The 18965-nt window shown below is 34.9% G+C and overlaps 1 protein-coding gene across 1 annotated transcript; it reads left to right on the top strand.

Moving 5' to 3' along the window:
- The first annotated feature begins 1840 nt into the window (after positions 1–1840).
- LOC126705605 (uncharacterized) lies at positions 1841–6412 on the top strand. The gene is made up of 6 exons (XM_050404694.1): positions 1841–2051; positions 3784–3952; positions 4647–4840; positions 4972–5212; positions 5744–5880; positions 5973–6412. Exons 2-6 carry the CDS (start codon positions 3829–3831, stop codon positions 6198–6200), a joined length of 924 nt encoding a protein of 307 aa, XP_050260651.1. The 5' UTR covers positions 1841–2051; positions 3784–3828; the 3' UTR covers positions 6201–6412.
- Positions 6413–18965: the final 12553 nt, after the last annotated feature.

The raw sequence follows: 18965 nt of genomic DNA, 5'->3' as shown, positions 1-18965 counted from the left end.
TTTCCAAAAAATATTTTATCGATTATACCATACCATTTTACAATATACTTAACATCTCAACTTTTATTTTCCTATTCTACTCATTAAAACAATATATATTACCCACTAAAATGATATAATATATTCCAATACAACTCTCTCTCTTTCTTCTCCCCCATCTTTCTTCCACTTTATCAATTAAAATATATTCTAATTTTTACTAAAGTGCTACAGTGTCATCCTATATTTAGGATGACACTGTAACACAATTGCAAAAAAATTTGCAATTGTAAGATTTTACAAGTCTAGCTGTTGGGCTCTTTTTGTGCCTTTATGTTAATTTTCCCTATATATACCATTTACAATTACCAATGAGAATGCTTTAGCCCCTTTTGATGCTAAAAAATAAGCTTGCCATCAGGTAGAGGCGTAGAGCATTGCCATTGAGTGAGGTCTATGACATGTAAGCTGTGATTTTATAGTTGAGAAAAATTGTAGTCGTAGTCGTTTCAAATCATTGAGAGGATATTTCTATGCCCATTATTTTTTAACATGAATAGCTTAAGTTAATTGTTCATTAAGATCTTAGGTGCAATTTAAATCCGGTGAATTTCCTGTTGGGCTGTGCTATTTTAATATGATGGTGTACAATCATGGTTTTATCGATTACAATGCCCTGTGAAATCTAAACAGTAGATATGTGAATTTTTTTAATCTCATTCATAAATATTCTTTAATCATTTTAGCTTGTTGTGTGAAGTGCTAATTTGGATATTGCAACAGGTACAAAATCAATCCGAAGAACTGTGCTTGTAAAGTGAATATTATTTTCTTGGTTTTGTGGCCCTATAAGGTAAATTTCCAAACAGCTTGATACTAGCAAGGACCTTTATTGGTGGCTTTTGAAATGCTTGATCATTTCAGAGAACCACAATGCATATAGTAAATGTTTGTTCTTGAGTGCATTCTAATTCATGCATCTGTTGGAAAGTATCATTTAAAAGAAAGACTTGGTTCCATTATATTTGACAAGTGTGGAGACTTTTTTTTTTTTTTTTTTTGGGAGAAGAAAGCCCAATTTTTTTTTTATTAAGTATATTTTAATTTTTTTAGGATTGGGCCCTCTCTTCCAAAACTTAAGCCCCCTCCATAACAGCCCAACCCAAAAAAAATTAAAAGCCCAATTTACCCACCCCATGGTTACAAAGAGAGAGAGAGAGAGTTCACACACACCTTCGACACCAGCCTCCATCACGTATTTTTTCTCTCCTTCAACTTTAAAACCTAACATTTATTTTGATATGATTTTTCTCTGTCCACTCCATATGCTTTACTATTTGTGAATCTGTAATATGTGTGTTTGGCGCAGTGGATAGGTAACAGAGATAAAGAGACAAAAATAAATACATAATATAATAAAAATGTCACACAAATTTAACAAAATAAAATTGGAGACTTGCCCACATTGCTAACTCATAATACTATAATAACTAATATTTTTAAATTAGATAAATTTATAATCAAATACTAGTAAATCTATAAATGGATAAATATTAAATTTATAATTAATGCATCATGCATATTACTCAGACTTTAGTTCTTTGCTTATTTAAAGTTTTTTGACTCTTTTTTCCTTGCTCATCTCCGAGCCCCTAGCTCGAAATCCTGATCCGTCCCTAGAGACTTCCATAGGCTCTTGTTATCTAGTGTGTGTGCGCGCGCATCACTGCATTGTTGGCTGAAAGAATTGAAAAACCATGGGCCTTACAAATAGAGTGATCCAGAGCCTCTTCGGTTGTCTCTCTGGGCTTGACGGCTAACCCGGCCCACAGTTCCCATTCATCTTCTTATCCTCAAAAACTCATCTCTCTCTCTCTCTCTCTGCGCTTGCTCATTCTAGATTAGCTTTGGTAAACCAAAACGACGTAGTTTTAGGCTCTCACCATAAAACCCTAAGATTTCAATCTCTCTCTAGCTTTCTTCATCAAATCGTATAGCTTCGAAGCCTCAGCTCTCTTTTCGCAGCGAATCAGATTCCGATTCTTCGTTTCAACCAGTCCAATTTCAAACCGGTAATTGAAATTTTTTTATATATAGTGTTGAATTTGAGTTGTAGCAATTAATTGTGTGAAGAATTCGATTTTTTTTTAGTTGGGTTTTGTTTTTATGGACTTGATTCTCTGGAAAAATCTGATTTTGCTTGTAGAAGTAGAGAAAATTCGTGTGATAAATGATCTGTTTGGTTGCTGAGAAACCGTAGGGCGTAGGAAAAGATAGGAATTACGAGCTTGAAGTTTAGGGTTTTGATTGATTGGCACCATTTTTTTTTACTTTTGACACTGCACTGTGATGAATTCAACAATATGGTGTGCTTGTGGGAATGGTTGAGATTTTTCTCTCTCATATATTATTGTTTTTGTTTTTTTCGTTTTTGTTTTGGGTTTCTGACCTAATCTTTGTAAATTGAAAGCTGCTTGCAAATTTTTATGGAAATTCAATGCTTTTTGTTTTGTATTTTGTATTAGATTCTTCATTTAGTTTTTTTTTTTATCTTTGGCTAAAGACTTTTAGCTCATGCCCAAACTGACCGCACCCAGCTCTCACAATTGTTGTTTAAATACATATTGGTATTGGGTCAGTTTCAGTGCAGGGGTGCATAAAACTGAGGGCTCGTTTCGGTGTGAAATTCTTCCCCTGACCAGGTCATACCAAGCTCACCGCTATGTATGGCCTAAAATGCTTTAGTTGTTGTAAACTTTGGAATAACCATGTGGTTGTAATTTATGTTGCTTGTAATTATTCTTGGAAAAGGATAAAACTATTCTTATCTTATTGGTCAATTCACCCAAGTGTTAGAATTCAATTGGGGAACTTAATGTACTGCACCTAAGGTTATGTGTCTAAGTTTTACCCTGTGTTTTTTGATGTCATCAACATTTAAAAAAACGTTTGCCCCTGGGCATGAGCATAAACTGCTTAGCCCATCAAGGGCAAATGCCCCTGGATTACCTGGAAATTGGTTCTAGCAGGTGGGTCAGTTTCCCATAGATTTTATTTGTTAGAGGCGAGTCCAAAGGTCCTCTTCTTTAGTAAGGTTCCCTGCATTATCCAAAAAAATAAATTTAAACAAATGTTGACTATCACCAATTCAGCACCTACTATCTATTTAAATTATTGATGATGTGGCTATCATGGCGGGAGTGGAATTCCTGTACTTTTGAGTTTTGAGGGTGTGGAATTTTCCAAAAAAAATAGGGTTTTTTCTTTTCTTAGATTACTTTGTGAATGGTCATTTGTCTTGGCTCTACGCCTCTAACTCTAAGTGACAGTGGTACTATCACTGTCTCACTGAGTTCACTAATTCAATATGATTTTATTGTAATTCTTTGGATACAATACTTTGTATGTTTGCTAGGTGGTTCGTTCAGAATAAAATTAGTTATTTATCAGAGAATATTATTGGTGACGTAGCAAAATTCAATGCACTCATTTCGAAATTGATGTATAGGATTTTAGAAACTCCATGGTGGAGTTACCCAAAGAACTCTAGGCGATCTTAATCAGTATGTATGTATGTATAGTGATTGGAAGTTTGGAACTCCCTTTGCAATTCCAGGATGAATTAGAAGAAACAAAACTAATTACAAGAACCTTGCTTTGTTTTCAAATTTCAATATAAAAATGTGATAATAGGGGGCTTTGGGTTTTATTTGCTTAATTGCTTTAGGAAATTTTTTTTTTATGTAGTGGGTTTGATTATTGGAATGAGAAATAAAGGTTTAATTATTGGGTTGTATTATTCAGGTCACTGAAGTGATATATAGTAAGAGGTGAACATAGGGTGAAAAAATGACTGATGAAAGAGGAGTACACCCAGATTGCAGAAATGCATCAAATCCTTACCATGAATGCAGTGAATATTGTTTCCAGATCATCGCTGAAGCCAAGGCTCGGATGGAGCAAAGGGGACCAGGTTGTCTGTCTTCTCTTTATGTCTGTTGCCTTTTGCATCAATTGAAGTAACTGTGTTTGGTATTAGCTTAAATATTGGGGCATCCTCTTATCTTGTTCATATTCTAGTTAAAACCTCTTATAATATTTGTATCTAGGTTTATGGAATTCCCCTAAACAAACCTCAGCTTCGTTAAGCATTTTAACTTTTAAGTGCTACCTTTGTTTATTATTATTGTTTAGATTTTGAAGTTTGCCATAGGGTTCAACAGTTACTTGGAATTCACTGTCTAAGATTTTTTGAAAAATTAGACATTTACTTCTCTATGATCTTTAAGGGCTGCACTTGATGCTGTAACACTTGTATATGGAAGTTGTGTTCATTATGATCTGGTCCATATGGGAGCTATGCTTTGGGTCATTGGAAGTATTTGAATTCTTATCTTTATGCAAAGCTGATTAGGGACTTACATTTGGTATCTATTTTGTTGGTATGCCTATGTTTTTATTTTATTTTTATCTAGAGCTCTGCCCTGCTTAGCCTAAAATATTCTCTTATTCTTTCAAATATGCACAGTAGGTTACTTTATGATAAATGGTTTTGTACATGTCATGGAAAATTCTACACTTTTACTTTTCACCATAATGTTCTGTTACACTATTATGTTTCCTTTAATTCTATTTTCCATACTTACCCCTTTATTAACTTCTATCAGCACTAGTGCAAGCTGGTGGTAGGATTAGTCAGTCCAGTTCTGGAGCTCAAGAACAGGATGAAGATTTACATGATGACAGACAAGATTCTGATGAACATGCTGATGGGGATAGAGAATATCCTGTTGTGGAGAGTGTAGATGTCACAAATCTCACTGGGAGAAAGAAGAAATTGTGGGAGTTGAGAAATATGATGGTGAGTGTATCTTTAACTTAAGTAAACAAGCGTCATGTTCTGAAATTCATTGATTTGCAAAAATTAATTCTATCCTGTCAAATTTTGTAATAATCTATAAAACTAATTGGCTTATGCCTATATGATTGCAGATGAAGGCGAAAGGTGACAATCAAAAAGAAATAGCTGCTGAAAAGAAAAGAATGGAAGCTCCCACTGAGTCAAGGGGCATTTCTAAACAAAAATGGCTTGACGATAGGAAGAAAAAAATTGGCAAACTTTTAGATGCAAATGGTTTGGATATGACAAAGGCTTATATGCTAGATACACAAGAGTCAGCAGAGGGAAAATATAAGAAATGGGAGAAGGATCCTGCTCCATATGGTTGGGATGGTATGTTTATGTATGTTCTTAATAATTTATTTCATTATCATCATGTTGATTACGCTTTTAAATTATGCCATGTTCATACTGACATGCACAAATTTCATTTTCCTTTATTGATCTCATACATGTCTGTATCTTGGAACATATAACAAGCTGTGAACATAAGTAATAAATGTGTGTGTTATGATCAAGTTTCATCTGCTCACCATTTGTGCTTTATACTTAAAATGGGATGTAGCAATATTACATGTATGAGAATACTTCACTAGTGAAGTAGTGACAATGGATGCACCATGTCTAGGCCATAGATTTAGGAAATCATTCAAGTTCTGCTGCTCATGCTAAGAGCTTTAAGCAAATTGAAAATTCATTGGAAATATATTTCTACAACTGTATAATATCAGATTAGGACATGAATGTTTAGACAGCTTTTATTTTGTTGTAGTATAATGATTTCAAAATCATCCATCTTAATCTACATTTTTCTTCTCTACAATACCTAAATTAAGTTTTACTAACATTTATCTTCTTTAACAGTTTTCAATCAGAAAACTTTGTACGATGCGTACAAAAAGCGGACAAAGAATGTTGAGGTTGACTTAGAAGAATATAACAGAATGAAAGAAGCCGATCCTGAGTTCTACCGTGATGCTTCAAGTCTCCAATATGGAAAGGTACAGTACCATTGAAGAAATGCAATGCTTCCTGTGGTGTATCTGGTTTATATCAGGGGCCTTAACTTATGAGTTTTCTTTTATCTCCACAGGCACCAAAGACCTCAGAGGAAAAGATTGATAGGATGGTGAAGGAACTCAAAGATCGGGACGAGAAGCGCAAGTCATTTAGCAGGAGGAGGAAATTCCATGAAGAGAAGGATATTGACTCAATCAATGACCGTAATGAGCATTTCAACAAGAAGATTGAACGAGCCTTTGGTAGATACACGCTGGAGATCAAGAACAATCTTGAGAGAGGAACTGCGTTGCCCGACTAAGTTGATTGCCTAGAGTAATGAACTGTGTTTTGATGATGTTGTCTAATTGTACAACCCATCTATCAAATGGAGTTAATGCCCTTGACTGAAATGTGGAAAATTTGATTCTCCAAAATTTACTAATGTAGGTTGGATGGTAATGACCATTATCATTCTTCCGCTAGCCTGTTGCCAGAGCATGATATATTGATATGCATTAGTGTGGAAGTAAAGTGATTGTGCAAAATTTTCAAATGAATTTTTAAATTTTTATGTAAGTTACTTCTTGATGACGAAAGAGCTACAGATCTAGGTAAATTTTTAAGTTTTATCCTTTGTTGTTGCAAGTTGTAACATCCTCCCTGAGAAGGTAACTTACTTATATGTATCATATATCTCATACTATGTGAGCTTCTCAATTGTATTGGGCCCTCATGTGAGAAAGATGTCATATTTGCCGGATACATGAGATAATTATTATCCCCTACATAATGCCAAATTTGCAAATTTTAACACAAGGTATCTTCATTGACCTAGTCCAATGCACCTATTTCTATGTGGAAAATTGATGGTATGGTAATAACTAATATCAAATTTTGGTCAATTTAGAAGAAATATTAACGTCCAATCCTGAATTAACCAAAGGGTTGATCCCTAAAATGTAGTTATTCAAGCAGTAATCTTTAGAATGGTTTCAGAATCCAGGCAAAAGAGGGGCAGCGATTTGCCAATGTGACAGGAAAATAGATGATTTTAGAAGCATCTACTTCAATATACAAATTATTTCAAAAGCTATCATAGACTCGGTCATATTGCCTAATGCCTATGCCTTATTGCTAAGACATAGTTCTTAATAAAAGGGAAGGAGCTAGGAATTGCGGTATTTTTTTTTATTAATTTGAATTGAATTCTCATATAATAAATTAATAATACAGTCAATTATTTGAAAACTGATGAATTTGAGTGTTGGGATCTCTCTGAGCCAACACTATAATAAAAGTGTAAATTGTGAGTTTCTTTACAAGTTGACAATGTAGTTATTTTTTAACGGATCCATGTTTTTTCTGTTCTTTTTTAATAGGTCGTAATTAGCAGCAGCAATTATACTCTTGGACACTTATCCTTGGGCCACTCACTCAAAGATATAGAGACAGCCATATATTATATAACCTTACCTTATTGCAATGCAGTCATGTTTGTCTCGAAGGCTGGCCATGATATTCGTCCATCACATAATTACTTTAGTTCCCTTGCCTGAAAAGTGGCCTGAAAAGTGGACATGCTTAAGATGTTCACTAATTGTAGGTTTCAATTAACTCAACTGAGAAGATTGTTTGTCATCGAATAAGAAATTCGAAGTTCGAATCTCACTTACATAAAAAAATTAATTAATGTTTTTATCTGATGATAAAAAACAATCATCGTAGAACAGATATCATAAGTTAAAACTCTATCATATCTAAAAAAAAAATATATATATATATATGTTTGTTCACTAATTATGTTGGCAAATGACATGGAAGGAAGTTGCATATTTGCATATAATTTTGTAGGCGGGCTTTTTTTTGTTTCTTGCCCCCAACAAGAAGTGACATGTGTGACCTTTATCCAAGTGGGCTTATTTAAAAAAATTGCAATTCTTTTTATCTTTTTCTTAGCTTGGTCCAAGAAAGATGGAGCAAGAGAAGGGTCTGTGTGTCAAACCAAAATACCAAATGTAAAGCAGACATGTCTCAGAGGGTTCTCATACCAACAAAAACCTATAATTCTTTCAGCAAAAAAAAAAAAAAAAAAAAAAAAAAAAAAAAAAAAAAAAAACCTATAATGTCTGATTGGTCATTTGCTTCTTTTTGACTTGATTACCAACAAATTAAAGCATAACTGTAACTACCAATCAAGTTATTTAAGCATAATCAATTGGGCTCAATTTTTCCAAAAGTGTCCTAATTGCGTTCCTTTATACACATGGCAAAAGTTATTGATAGTACTAAAATGCATCTTGTGGCTGATAGACTGGTACTAATAATTTATTTTGGCTTAGTTTAATGTAGTCAAAGACCGGTTTTTAACTTTTAAACAGTTTAAAAAGTATTGAAAAGTAAATCAACATAAAAATCATTTCAATTATAACTTCAGCCATTTATTTTTACACAATGGTTATTCATATTATATTGGCTTAAACATTGGACCTTTAGAACTGTGACTTGGCCATTTAAACTCCTCAAATGGATCCATATATACTTAATCCATGTTTGGTAACTATGAAAGTATATCACCATTAATTCACCAAGAAAATCAAAGACACAACTTTGAAGAACTTAATTGGCAAACTACACCATTATTGTGTAGGCAAGTAAATGTTGATGTCCCATAAGCACAATATGGTCTATCTGTCATTGCATTAAATTTGATGAAATTTTGGATTGCTTTTGTCCGCTTAATTATGAGATTTCCACTCATGTGGGACAATTAAAAGAGAATTGAAATGTTTCTTTTGTATATTCTACCAGGGTTTGTCTACAGTCTTGTAGTTTAATTATCACTTTCTCACATGTAAAGTGTTTGAAGGCTTAGAAGAAAAAGAGTTCGAACTTTTGGATTAGCAGAATATCGCAACTAAAAAAATATGGATCATTCCATGTGGCCATTTTTTTTGAATCTCGAATATTTTGAAAACACTAAAGAGGCTACACAGCAAATTGTTAGTGGAACAACAACTTTGGTTTTTACCCACTTATTTAGTTAACCATAAAAGAAAAACATTTGTATCTTACAAAAAAAAAAAAAGGTAGTACTTTAAAAAACACAAACTTTTGCTTAATTCCTTTATTTTGTTAGAGGAAAATAACTTGAGGTTCAAAATATGATTCAATATTTCAACTAGGAACAATAATAACACAAAACAATTATAATGTAAAAAAATGTATGATGTACTGTATATGTATTTGGAAAAAGATAAGGATGTTCAAAGTTGTTTGGTTTGGAGTGGGTAGCATGTACTAGAAGCAAGGGGATGCTCTCTATCTCATGCTTTTTGGTGGAAAATAACCAAAGAAGACAAAACCCTCTGCTAATGCTATTGTGGTTGAATTTCAGATTCCATGAAAATAAAATCCTGTGAGTGTGGGAAAGGTCAAGCGTGCCCAAATTCAGAAATTCAACCCTATCCAAAGGGTTATTCCACGTGGCAATCACAACCAGAGCATTTCTGTCTGGGCTGTGCATTATGATACAATGTTACTTTATGCACGCAACACACGATTTTGGTTTTAAAAACCGAAACGATCAATAAATTAGAAAAAATCTCGGTTCTATTAATTTTTATTGATTCTTAATTGGTTTTGATAGGTTTTATTTTATTTTTATTTTAATTATATCAATTTAAGGTTTTTTATTGGACTAGATTAGGGTGGAACCGGCCAATTCGGTCCGATTCAATTATTAAAACTGTGCATTTTTTACAAAGATGCTTAAATGATAAATTATGCTTGAAGTAATATGATTTTTTTAATAATGCATCAATTACAATTACAATATGTGACCAATAATTAATTATTTATTTTTTAAAAGCATATTGTATGTCTAGATTTATAGATTATTTTTCTTTGTTTTATCCTTTTATTTTGTTTTGTTCTTCTCATTTGGTCGTCACCCGAGCATCATGATCATGTTTTCCACTTCAATATTTGCATGGACAAGGATTGTGCTTGTGCATATGGGAATTTGGGCTAAAGCTACTTCGGCGGATATGCTTATTATTTTAACAAAAATCTTTGATCCGTTTAACTTGTTTAAAAAATATTAATTATGATCAATATGTTTTAAAACAAAGACCACATCTTATAAACTAATTGATGATTTTTTCTAAATTATGTAAAAATTAACTTCATGTAATTTTTTTTGTTATATATGAGAAAATAAAATGTATTAAATTATGTTACAAATATATTTTATATATAATAATAAAGTATTTTTTTGATATATTTAACTTTTTGACTCCATTTGCTTACATTGCTCATACTCTATTATTGTTGATGATTGTGGGTCCCATCTCTTTCATAGAACCACAATACCTCATGCTAGCTTTACCCAGAGAGTAAATGCAGATCTACTTGCTAATTGCTAAGAAAGGTATTATGTTAGATCAAGTTTTTGTTACTTTGGATAGTTCTGGCTTGTACTTTGACCGAATCATTTCTTAATCATCATCCTAACTCCTTTATTTACCAAGAAAAAGAAAAAAGGAAAGCCTAGTTAAAATTCTAATACTGTGAACAGTAATCTGTGTAAAGTTATAATAGGTCTAGGCTTCAAAATAAAGAATGATTAAGTTTATTAATCTATAATATTAACATACTAAGAGTCTGTTTGAGATTCGCTTATTTTACTGAAACTAAATTTTTTTTACTAAAAGTACTATAAATAAATGTAGAAGTTAACTGAAATAGTACAGTAAGACCCATGAATAGTATCAAAAAGTACAGTGGAGTCTATGAATAGTAGTAAAAATAAGCTGAATAGTAAAATAAGTTGACTTTTTTGGCCTGTTTGGAAGTTTAGAGAGGGAGGAGAGTAGAGGGGAGTAGAGGGGAGGAGAGTAGTGGGGAGGAGAGTAGAGGGGAATGATTCCCCTCCATCTTGTTTGGATGTTTTTAAAATTAGTAAGGGGAAAGGGAGTAATTAGCCTTTCCCCTTGTTTGGATGTTTTAAAAAATAGAAAAGAAATGAGAGGAAATGATTAAAATAGACAGATTTACCCCTATTTGAAAATAAACTTGTAACATTGATTTATGATTAATTTATTAGTTTTGTAAAGTTTTGAACTTGATTATCATTTGTCCAAATCTTAAAATATGTTAGTGATTTTTTTTTTTAGAAAAATAAATAAATAAAAAATGTTTCAAAAAAAAAAAAAACAATTTATACACCTAAAAACTAAAAAAAAAAAAGTAAAAATCAATCAAAATTGAACTGTTATCTGAATATTTGAAAACAAAGCGTTCATATCAGTTTTAATAAAATACTAAACATAGCCAAATTTAGTAGGTTTTTTAAAACTCTAACCAAAATCCAAATTCCCATTTTTTTTTCCACATTTTCTGAGCAACCAAACGCAGGCACAAGTAGAGGAAAAAAAAAATTTCACAGAAACACAAACCAAATCCCCCAAAACGCACACAACCAAAAAAAAAAAAAAAAAAAAAAAAAAAAAAAAAAAAAAGCGAAATCCTGGAGAACGAAGAGCAAGCAAAGCGAGATCCTCTTCGTCGTCGGGATAGTTCACCGGAATCAAAGGGGAGTCGCCGTCGTGCTTCATCGGCAACTGGACCGGCGGGTCAACGACCGTGGTTTAGGTCGGCGATGAACTCGATCGCGGCGGCGTGAGATTTGTACTTGACTTCGACGGCGAGTGGTGAAAGCCGGCAGTGAAGTCATCACCATGAACGGTAACCTGTTGCGGCTGCGAAGGTTGATTGGAGCCTCCTCCAGCTCTCGCCGAAGTCGACGCCGACGACGACAACGACGACGCCATGTTCTCCGGCCAAATCCAACCTGAATCTCAAAATCCAAACACCTTTTACACAAAGCTCAAATCTAAAATGGTGAAGCTTAAACAAAAACAGTGTGAAGAGAAATTGCTTCATTAACCTCAAATTTTCTAGGGAAACAAACAAATTCGTTTTGTAATTTTGTTAATATATCAAGGGCAAATTAGATAATTTATATTTTTAATAATATATGTGATCTACTCTCCCTCCAAATCTCTCCAATTTGGGGGAATTAAAAATGAGGGGTTAGAGGTAGTTGAAACCCCTCCAAATCCCTCTCCCTTCTTCCTTAAAAAACTCCCAAACAAGGTAATTAAACTACTCTCCTTCACTCTACTCTACTCCCCCTCTATTTTTTAACATCCAAACAGGCCATTTAATCTAAAGCCAAACGCACACTAAGAATAATTATATATATATATAATTTTTTTTTATCTAGGATTAATAGCTTTAAGACAAATTTTCTAAAGCACTATTAATTATGATGTATAAGAATTATTTTTTATATAAAGGTTGCGTTTGAGATTAGAGTTTAAAGTCAACTTATTTTACTATTTAGCTTATTTTTGCTACTATTTAGCTTATCTTTGTTACTATTCACGAGTCCTACTGCATTTTTTAAGACTATTTATGAGTCCAACTGTACTATTTCAGCTAGTTTTTACCTTTATCTACCGTACTTTCAGCAAAATGTTTTCAATTTCAACTAAATAAGCTGTCCTCAAACAGACCCGAAATGAAATGAAGTTGAATCCTTAAAAATTGATTAATTGTAATAATTATTAAAAAAAAAAATGAAACACTAATTTTGATAGGATTAGTTGTAATTTTAGACTTCTTGTTATTATACGTGCATGATGGCATGCTAGCAAGGAATGGTGGAAAAGGGAAGTGGATTTTCTGAAATCACCCTGCCCAAGAAATGAAAAATCACAAAAGCCTAATTTCGAGGGGTTTGACCAATTTGCTAAAAAAAGAGGGTATTCTCTATTTTGCTTTTTACCTCATCTTGTACAGAGCACTCACAGCAGTGGTGCTATATTGATATATTGCTATATTTTATCTCCACAAACACCAAAATCATGCCCCAGCAATGGAGCTAAATCTTTTTTTTTTTTTAGCTCCATTGCTACAATGCACATCTATAGATAGATATGTATTGTTCATGAGAGCTAAACAAAAAAAATATTATTTTATTATGCCTAGTGGATTAAAATAATAAAAAGTGGTTCTCTCTCTCTCTCTCAGTCACTCTGTGCCTCTCTCTCTCTCTCTCAGTCACTCTCACCTCTCTGTCTCAATGTCTCCGACCCATGCCTTCGCCAGCCTCAACGTCACCGGCCCAAGCCGACCCAAGCCCCAAGCCGTCGATCCACGTCTCCGACCCATGCCTCCGCCTAGTCCTCCATCTCAACGCTCACTCAACGCCGATCAGACCCATCCGCCTTAGACCCACTTCTCTTCCGCCGATCAAACCCATGCCTCTGCCCAACCCTCCATCCCAACGCTCACCAAACGCCGATTAGACCATTGCTTTGGTTTTCCTCCGATCAAACCCATCCGCCTCAAACCCACTTCTCTTTTGCCGATTAGACCCACACCGACACTGTCCTCCTCACCGAAGCATAGCTTTGTGATTGGTGATTTTTTATTTTGTTTGTGATTGGTGATTTTGTTTGGTCTAGGTTGAGGAAAAAGATTGGAGATTTCGGTTGGTTTTTTTTTCTCCTGCTGTGGACTGGTGGTGGTGGTGGTAGTGGTGGGTGTGGTTGTGGTTGTGGCTGATGGTAGAGGTTGTTGTGGTTGGTGCTGTGGATATTTTTTGAGTAGTGGGATATATTATTTTATTGTAAGGGATATATTATTTTATTGTGATATTTATGTTATTTTTTGTGTTGAAAGCTAAAATAGATCCATCACTGCTGCAGCATGTGTATAGATAAAATAGATAAAGTAACTTTTGGTGGAACTATAAAACTAAATTTTTAACTCCACTGCTGTGAATGCTCTTATAAGCCCAAATAGATCTCTTTTTTGCTGTTTCACTTTAGAAGAATCAACAAAGCTAGCTTTCTTTTTCCACTGGTTTCATTGTTGCCAAGTCAAGAAAGCTTTGTGTTTGAATTTTGAATGAAAGAAAAAGCAAAATTGTGCCGACAATAGAGATCAAGACTTTTCTAACACTTTGGTTAATTATTAAGGGTAACGGAATTAGATTTGCAAGCAGTTCAGATCACTTACAAACCGTGGGTGTATAAATAAATAAGGGAAATGTTAACAAGCACCATGCGGATATTGTTAAGATTTCCCTTAATGGGCTGTGTTAATAAAAAGGACAAAAAATTATTAAAAAGGTTGCCAAAAAGGATAAAAAAAAATGCTAAAAAATTATCAAAAATGATAAAAAGCTGCAAAAAGTAAAATAGATGCTACAAAAAGTTATTGTTAACACAACCCAATAAATAAAATGAAAGTATAGAATGACTCACGTACCGTCAATGTATAATTGATTGTGTAAAATCATATGTTTGTTACAGTAATTGTCTAAATTTATAATTATATTATTTATTTTACATTTAGTATCTTATTCTTTCTTTATGTATCCCAAGAATGAATTAATAGAGTAGATGATGTTGTGTGTGAAGAACAAGAACAATTTTTTTTTTTTTTTTAAATTTGGTATTTTAATAAAATATAGTGTAAAATAGATAATTTAATATGAGATATTTTGAAAAGTAAGTAATTAAAATAGAAAAAATGGATTCTTATACTAAAAATAAAAATAAAATAAAATAAAAAGTATGCAAATGCTCCACTTTCTTTTGAAATCAAGTGTACTCCGTATATGCTTCTCTTTTTTATTTGCTTTCCTCGAAAATGTGATGAGTGACTGGTAATGCTTGCCGACAATAACAGGGCATGATTAGGTATAAACTATATTTGGCATTTATAGCATGCGTCCTTTGATATTCAACATAAAACTCATAATACTTTTGAAGAAGTTTTATTATATATAAAAACAAAGGCTATAGGTAGACTTTTCAAAATTTATAAAAGAGGGGCTAAAATGAATTTTACATCCTCAAAGTTTGATGTTACTTGCACATTGCCCGTCCACCATAAAGACTTGCAAATACATCCTCAAATATCATAATGAATTAATAATATTCATGTGAACCCTTCTACCATTAACCCCCAAATATGATGTAATTTTTATTTTTACTAGAAAAAGAGAGAAAAACAATTATAAAAGAGAAAATATATACTGAAAAATAATGAAAATAAATACATGAAAATACACACACAAAAAGAACTATATAACAAATTCACAAATTGGTCCTTTTTTCTTTTCTTTTTTTGAAAAAGTTTCAATTTATAGCGTCCGCTTATAATGATAATTTTTTATTATCAAACCAAGATACTGATCAATTTTTGGTGTAGGTAAGAATTGAACCACAGATCTCTTATTCAACCATTAAAGACTTTATCGGTTAAACTGACTGAAACTCACAAATCAGTCTTGATTGAAATAAATCCACCACAAATCGATTTCAATAAACTGAATCATATTGAAAACATTCACAACAACCATTACTATGTCCATAAAGACTTGCAAAGACATCCTTCAAATAAGCATGAAATATTTTTCCTCCTAACGTACCATGTTATGGTATTGGTTCATAAGACCATTCAAATATGTTAGAAATACAGAATAATTGTATTGTATTTCATGAATGAAAGAATATACATCACTGCCTTTATATAGGAGGCATATGTGTGCAGTACAAGTAGAGTGTAGTACAAGTACAAGTGTGCTATACAAGTAACCTAATTGGGCCTAAAGCCCATAACATAATACACGTTAACAGCCCCTCTCAAACTCAAGGTGGATGTGAGACCAACTTGAGGTTGTCAACCAAATCACGAGTGCGTCCCTTAGGAAGTGACTTGGTGAAGATATCTGCAAGTTGATCTTTGGAGGAGACGGAGAAAAACTTAAGAGCACCATGGACAAGATGATAACGGATAAAATGACAATCAATCTCGATGTGTTTAGTCCGTTCATGAAAGACATCATTATGAGCAATATGAATGGCACTCTGGTTGTCACAATAAAGGGGAGTAGCAGAGGAGGTGGACACACCCAAATCCTTAAGGAGCCATCGTAGCCAAAGGAGCTCAGATGTGGTATTAGCAAGAGCACGATATTCTGCTTCAGTACTGGAGCGGGCCACAAAAGTTTGTTTCTTGCTTCGCCAAGAAATCAAAGAAGAACCAAGGAGAAAACAGTAACCTGTAGTAGACCTGCGATCAGTAGGATCTCCTGCCCAATCAGCATCAGAGAATGCACGGAGTACAAGAGGAGACTGAGCTAAGTAGAAAAGGCCATGAAAGAGGGTGCCCTTCAAGTATCGAAGAATGCGCAGAACAGCAGCATAGTGAGTTGATCGTGGAGCAGACAGATACTGGCTCACCTGATGAACAGCATAGGAGATGTCTGGACGAGTAACTGTGAGATAAACTAGGCTGCCAACCAATCGTCTGTAAAGAGAGGGATTAGACAATGGTTTCCCCCCTGAGAGAGTCAGATGCGCATTAAGCTCAACTGGAGTGTCAACAGTCTTGCTATCAGTGAGTCCAGCTCGAGACAAGAGTTCAGAAGCATACTTAACTTGAGTAAGATAAAGTCCATCAGTAGAATGAGTGATTTCAAGACCCAAGAAGTAGCTGAGACGTCCAAGATCTTTCATCTCAAATTACTGACTGAGAAAATCCTTGAGTTCTTGAATGCCACTGAGGTCATCACCAGTTATGATCATATCATCCACATACAGGAGAAGTAAAATAGTGCCTTTGTCAGTGCGACAAAGAAATAAGGCAGAATCATAATGACTGGCCATGTAACCCAAATGAGAGATGGTAGAGCTGAATTTGGCAAACCAAGCTCGTGGAGCTTGTTTAAGGCCATAAAGTGCACGTCGAAGGTAACAAACCTTGTTTGAGTCAACAGAGAGACCAGGAGGAGGTTGCATGTAAACTTCTTCATGTAAATCCCCATTAAGGAATGCATTTTTGACATCCATCTGAAAAAGATTCCATTTACGGGCAACAGCAACAGCTAAGAGGGTACGGACAGATGAGATACGAGCAACCGGAGCAAAGGTCTCTTCATAATCAATCCCATACTCCTGTGTAAAACCTTTTGCAACAAGACGAGCTTTGTAGCGCTCAATGGACCCATCAGAGCGAGTCTTAATCTTGTAGATCCACTTACAACCAACCACAGATTTCCCGGGAGGGAGTGTCACCAAATCCCAAGTATGGTTTTTAGATAATGCATCAAGTTCCTCTTTCATTGCAATCTGTCATAAAGGGTCAGTGGAAGCCTCATGATAGGTGTGAGGCTCATGTAATGTAGCAAGAGCAGTGTAACAATGATAGTCAAGTAAATGTGTAGGAATAGATCTTACTCGAGTTGAGTGACGAGGTGGAATGTCTTGTGCAAGATCTTCAGGCGGAGCAGGAGCAGGGGACCCAAGCTCAGGGTTGGGGTTGGGTAGCTCGTCTTCAACCTGTTCATCTTCCACCTGTTCATTAAAGGGTCAACTAGGAAAGGGATCAGTGATATCTGGTGGTTGGACAGAGAAGTCTACAAGAGAATCAGGAGCAACTACAGGAGGATCAGGAGTAGCTACAGAAGGAATATGTGCCTCATCTGGAAAAAGATCTAAAACAGAGGAGGAAGATAGGGAGGCACGAAAGTGAGAGAGCTCGACAAAGAGGCGATGTTCCCAAAAGACAACATTGCGAGAAATACGAAGACGATGAGAGACAGGGTCATAACACCGATACCCCTTTTGAGTTTCGCCATAGCCAAGAAAACAACAAAGCCTTGACCGAGGCTCAAGTTTGTTATGCTCATGTGGCTGAAGAAGAACGAAACAAGCAGAACCAAAGGAGCGAAGGTGGTGATAGTCTGGACATGACCCAAAAAGGCGCTCATATGGAGTTTGATTTTGGATAACCGGACTCGGAATGCGATTAATAGTATGAACAGCATGAAGAGCAGTTTCGCCCCAAAAAGGAGCAGGAACTTTGGCAGAGAGAAGAAGAGCACGAACAGTGTCAAGAATATGACGAAGTTTCCGTTCGGCTTTACCATTTTGCTGAGAGGTACCTGGACCAGTTAGTTGATGAACAGTGCCATAGGAATGCAAAACAGCTTGGAAAGCATATTGAGTATATTCAAGAGCATTATCAGATCGAAATATTTTGATGCGTTTGAAAAACTGAGTTTCAACCATTTTTGCAAAATTAGAATATACTTGCAATAATTCAGAACGATGTTTCATATTAAAAATCCAGCTATAGCGAGAGTAATCATCAACAAAGACAACAAAATATCGAGACCCACCAATACTAGAGACAGAAGAAGGGCCCCAAACATCAGAATGAATAAGGTCAAAGATATCAGTGGATATTGATTCACTAGTATTGAAAGGCAAAGCTGGTTGTTTTCCTAATTGGCACGAAACACAATCAAAATTTTTTGTAGACACTGAACCTAACAAACCTCTAGAAGCTAATTGTTGTACCCGAGAGGAAGATGCATGACCAAGTCGAGCATGCCAAAGTGCAAGGGAAGGAATTGAAGAAGCTGTAGCAGCTGCAGCAACAGAAACTGGAGCAACAAGTGGAAGACGAAGGTTGTCCACGGGAAACATACGCCCAACTCTAGGACCAGTCCCAAGCTCCTGTCCCATCCTCGGATCCTGCACAATACACCCAGAATAATCAAAGATAATGCGATAACCCAACTTAGCTAATTGTCCAACAGAAAATAAATTATAAGAAAGGTCAGGAACATTAAAGACTCTAGGAACCGAGAGATTGGAGGTCGCAACTGAACCTATATTATGACTAGACATTGTGGAACCATTTGCTGTGCGAATATTAAGAGGGTGCGGTGCAGGTTTAAGGTCAGAAAATAAGGACGAGTGAGGTGTCATGTGATTACAACAAGCAGAATCCATAAGCCAAGAGGTAGGAGACATACCAGATAAAGCTGAGAGAGAAGAGGAATAAGATGCATTACCAACCGTACGAATGACATTGGCGATGATATTTATAAGGTCATCTCTGGAAATGGTGAAAGTGGATCCAGAAGACTGAGACTTTGCAGAAACGGGAGCCATAGGTTGGACACTCTCAGTGTTAGCAACAGTAGCAGCAGAGA

This window comes from Quercus robur, chromosome 11, assembly GCF_932294415.1.
Source record: "Quercus robur chromosome 11, dhQueRobu3.1, whole genome shotgun sequence".
NCBI classification, from domain to species: domain Eukaryota; kingdom Viridiplantae; phylum Streptophyta; class Magnoliopsida; order Fagales; family Fagaceae; genus Quercus; species Quercus robur.
Note: the sequence above shows the minus strand (reverse complement) of the source record. Positions and strands in the feature narration are given on the sequence as shown.

Excerpts from the sequence above, each read along its gene's own strand:
- LOC126705605 (XM_050404694.1), top strand. The coding sequence starts at position 3,829 with ATGACTGATGAAAGAGGAGTACACCCAGATTGCAGAAATGCATCAAAT. Across the intron at positions 3,953-4,646 it reads GATGGAGCAAAGGGGACCAG|CACTAGTGCAAGCTGGTGGT; the intron begins GTTGTCTGTCTT and ends AACTTCTATCAG. Across the intron at positions 4,841-4,971 it reads GGGAGTTGAGAAATATGATG|ATGAAGGCGAAAGGTGACAA; the intron begins GTGAGTGTATCT and ends ATATGATTGCAG.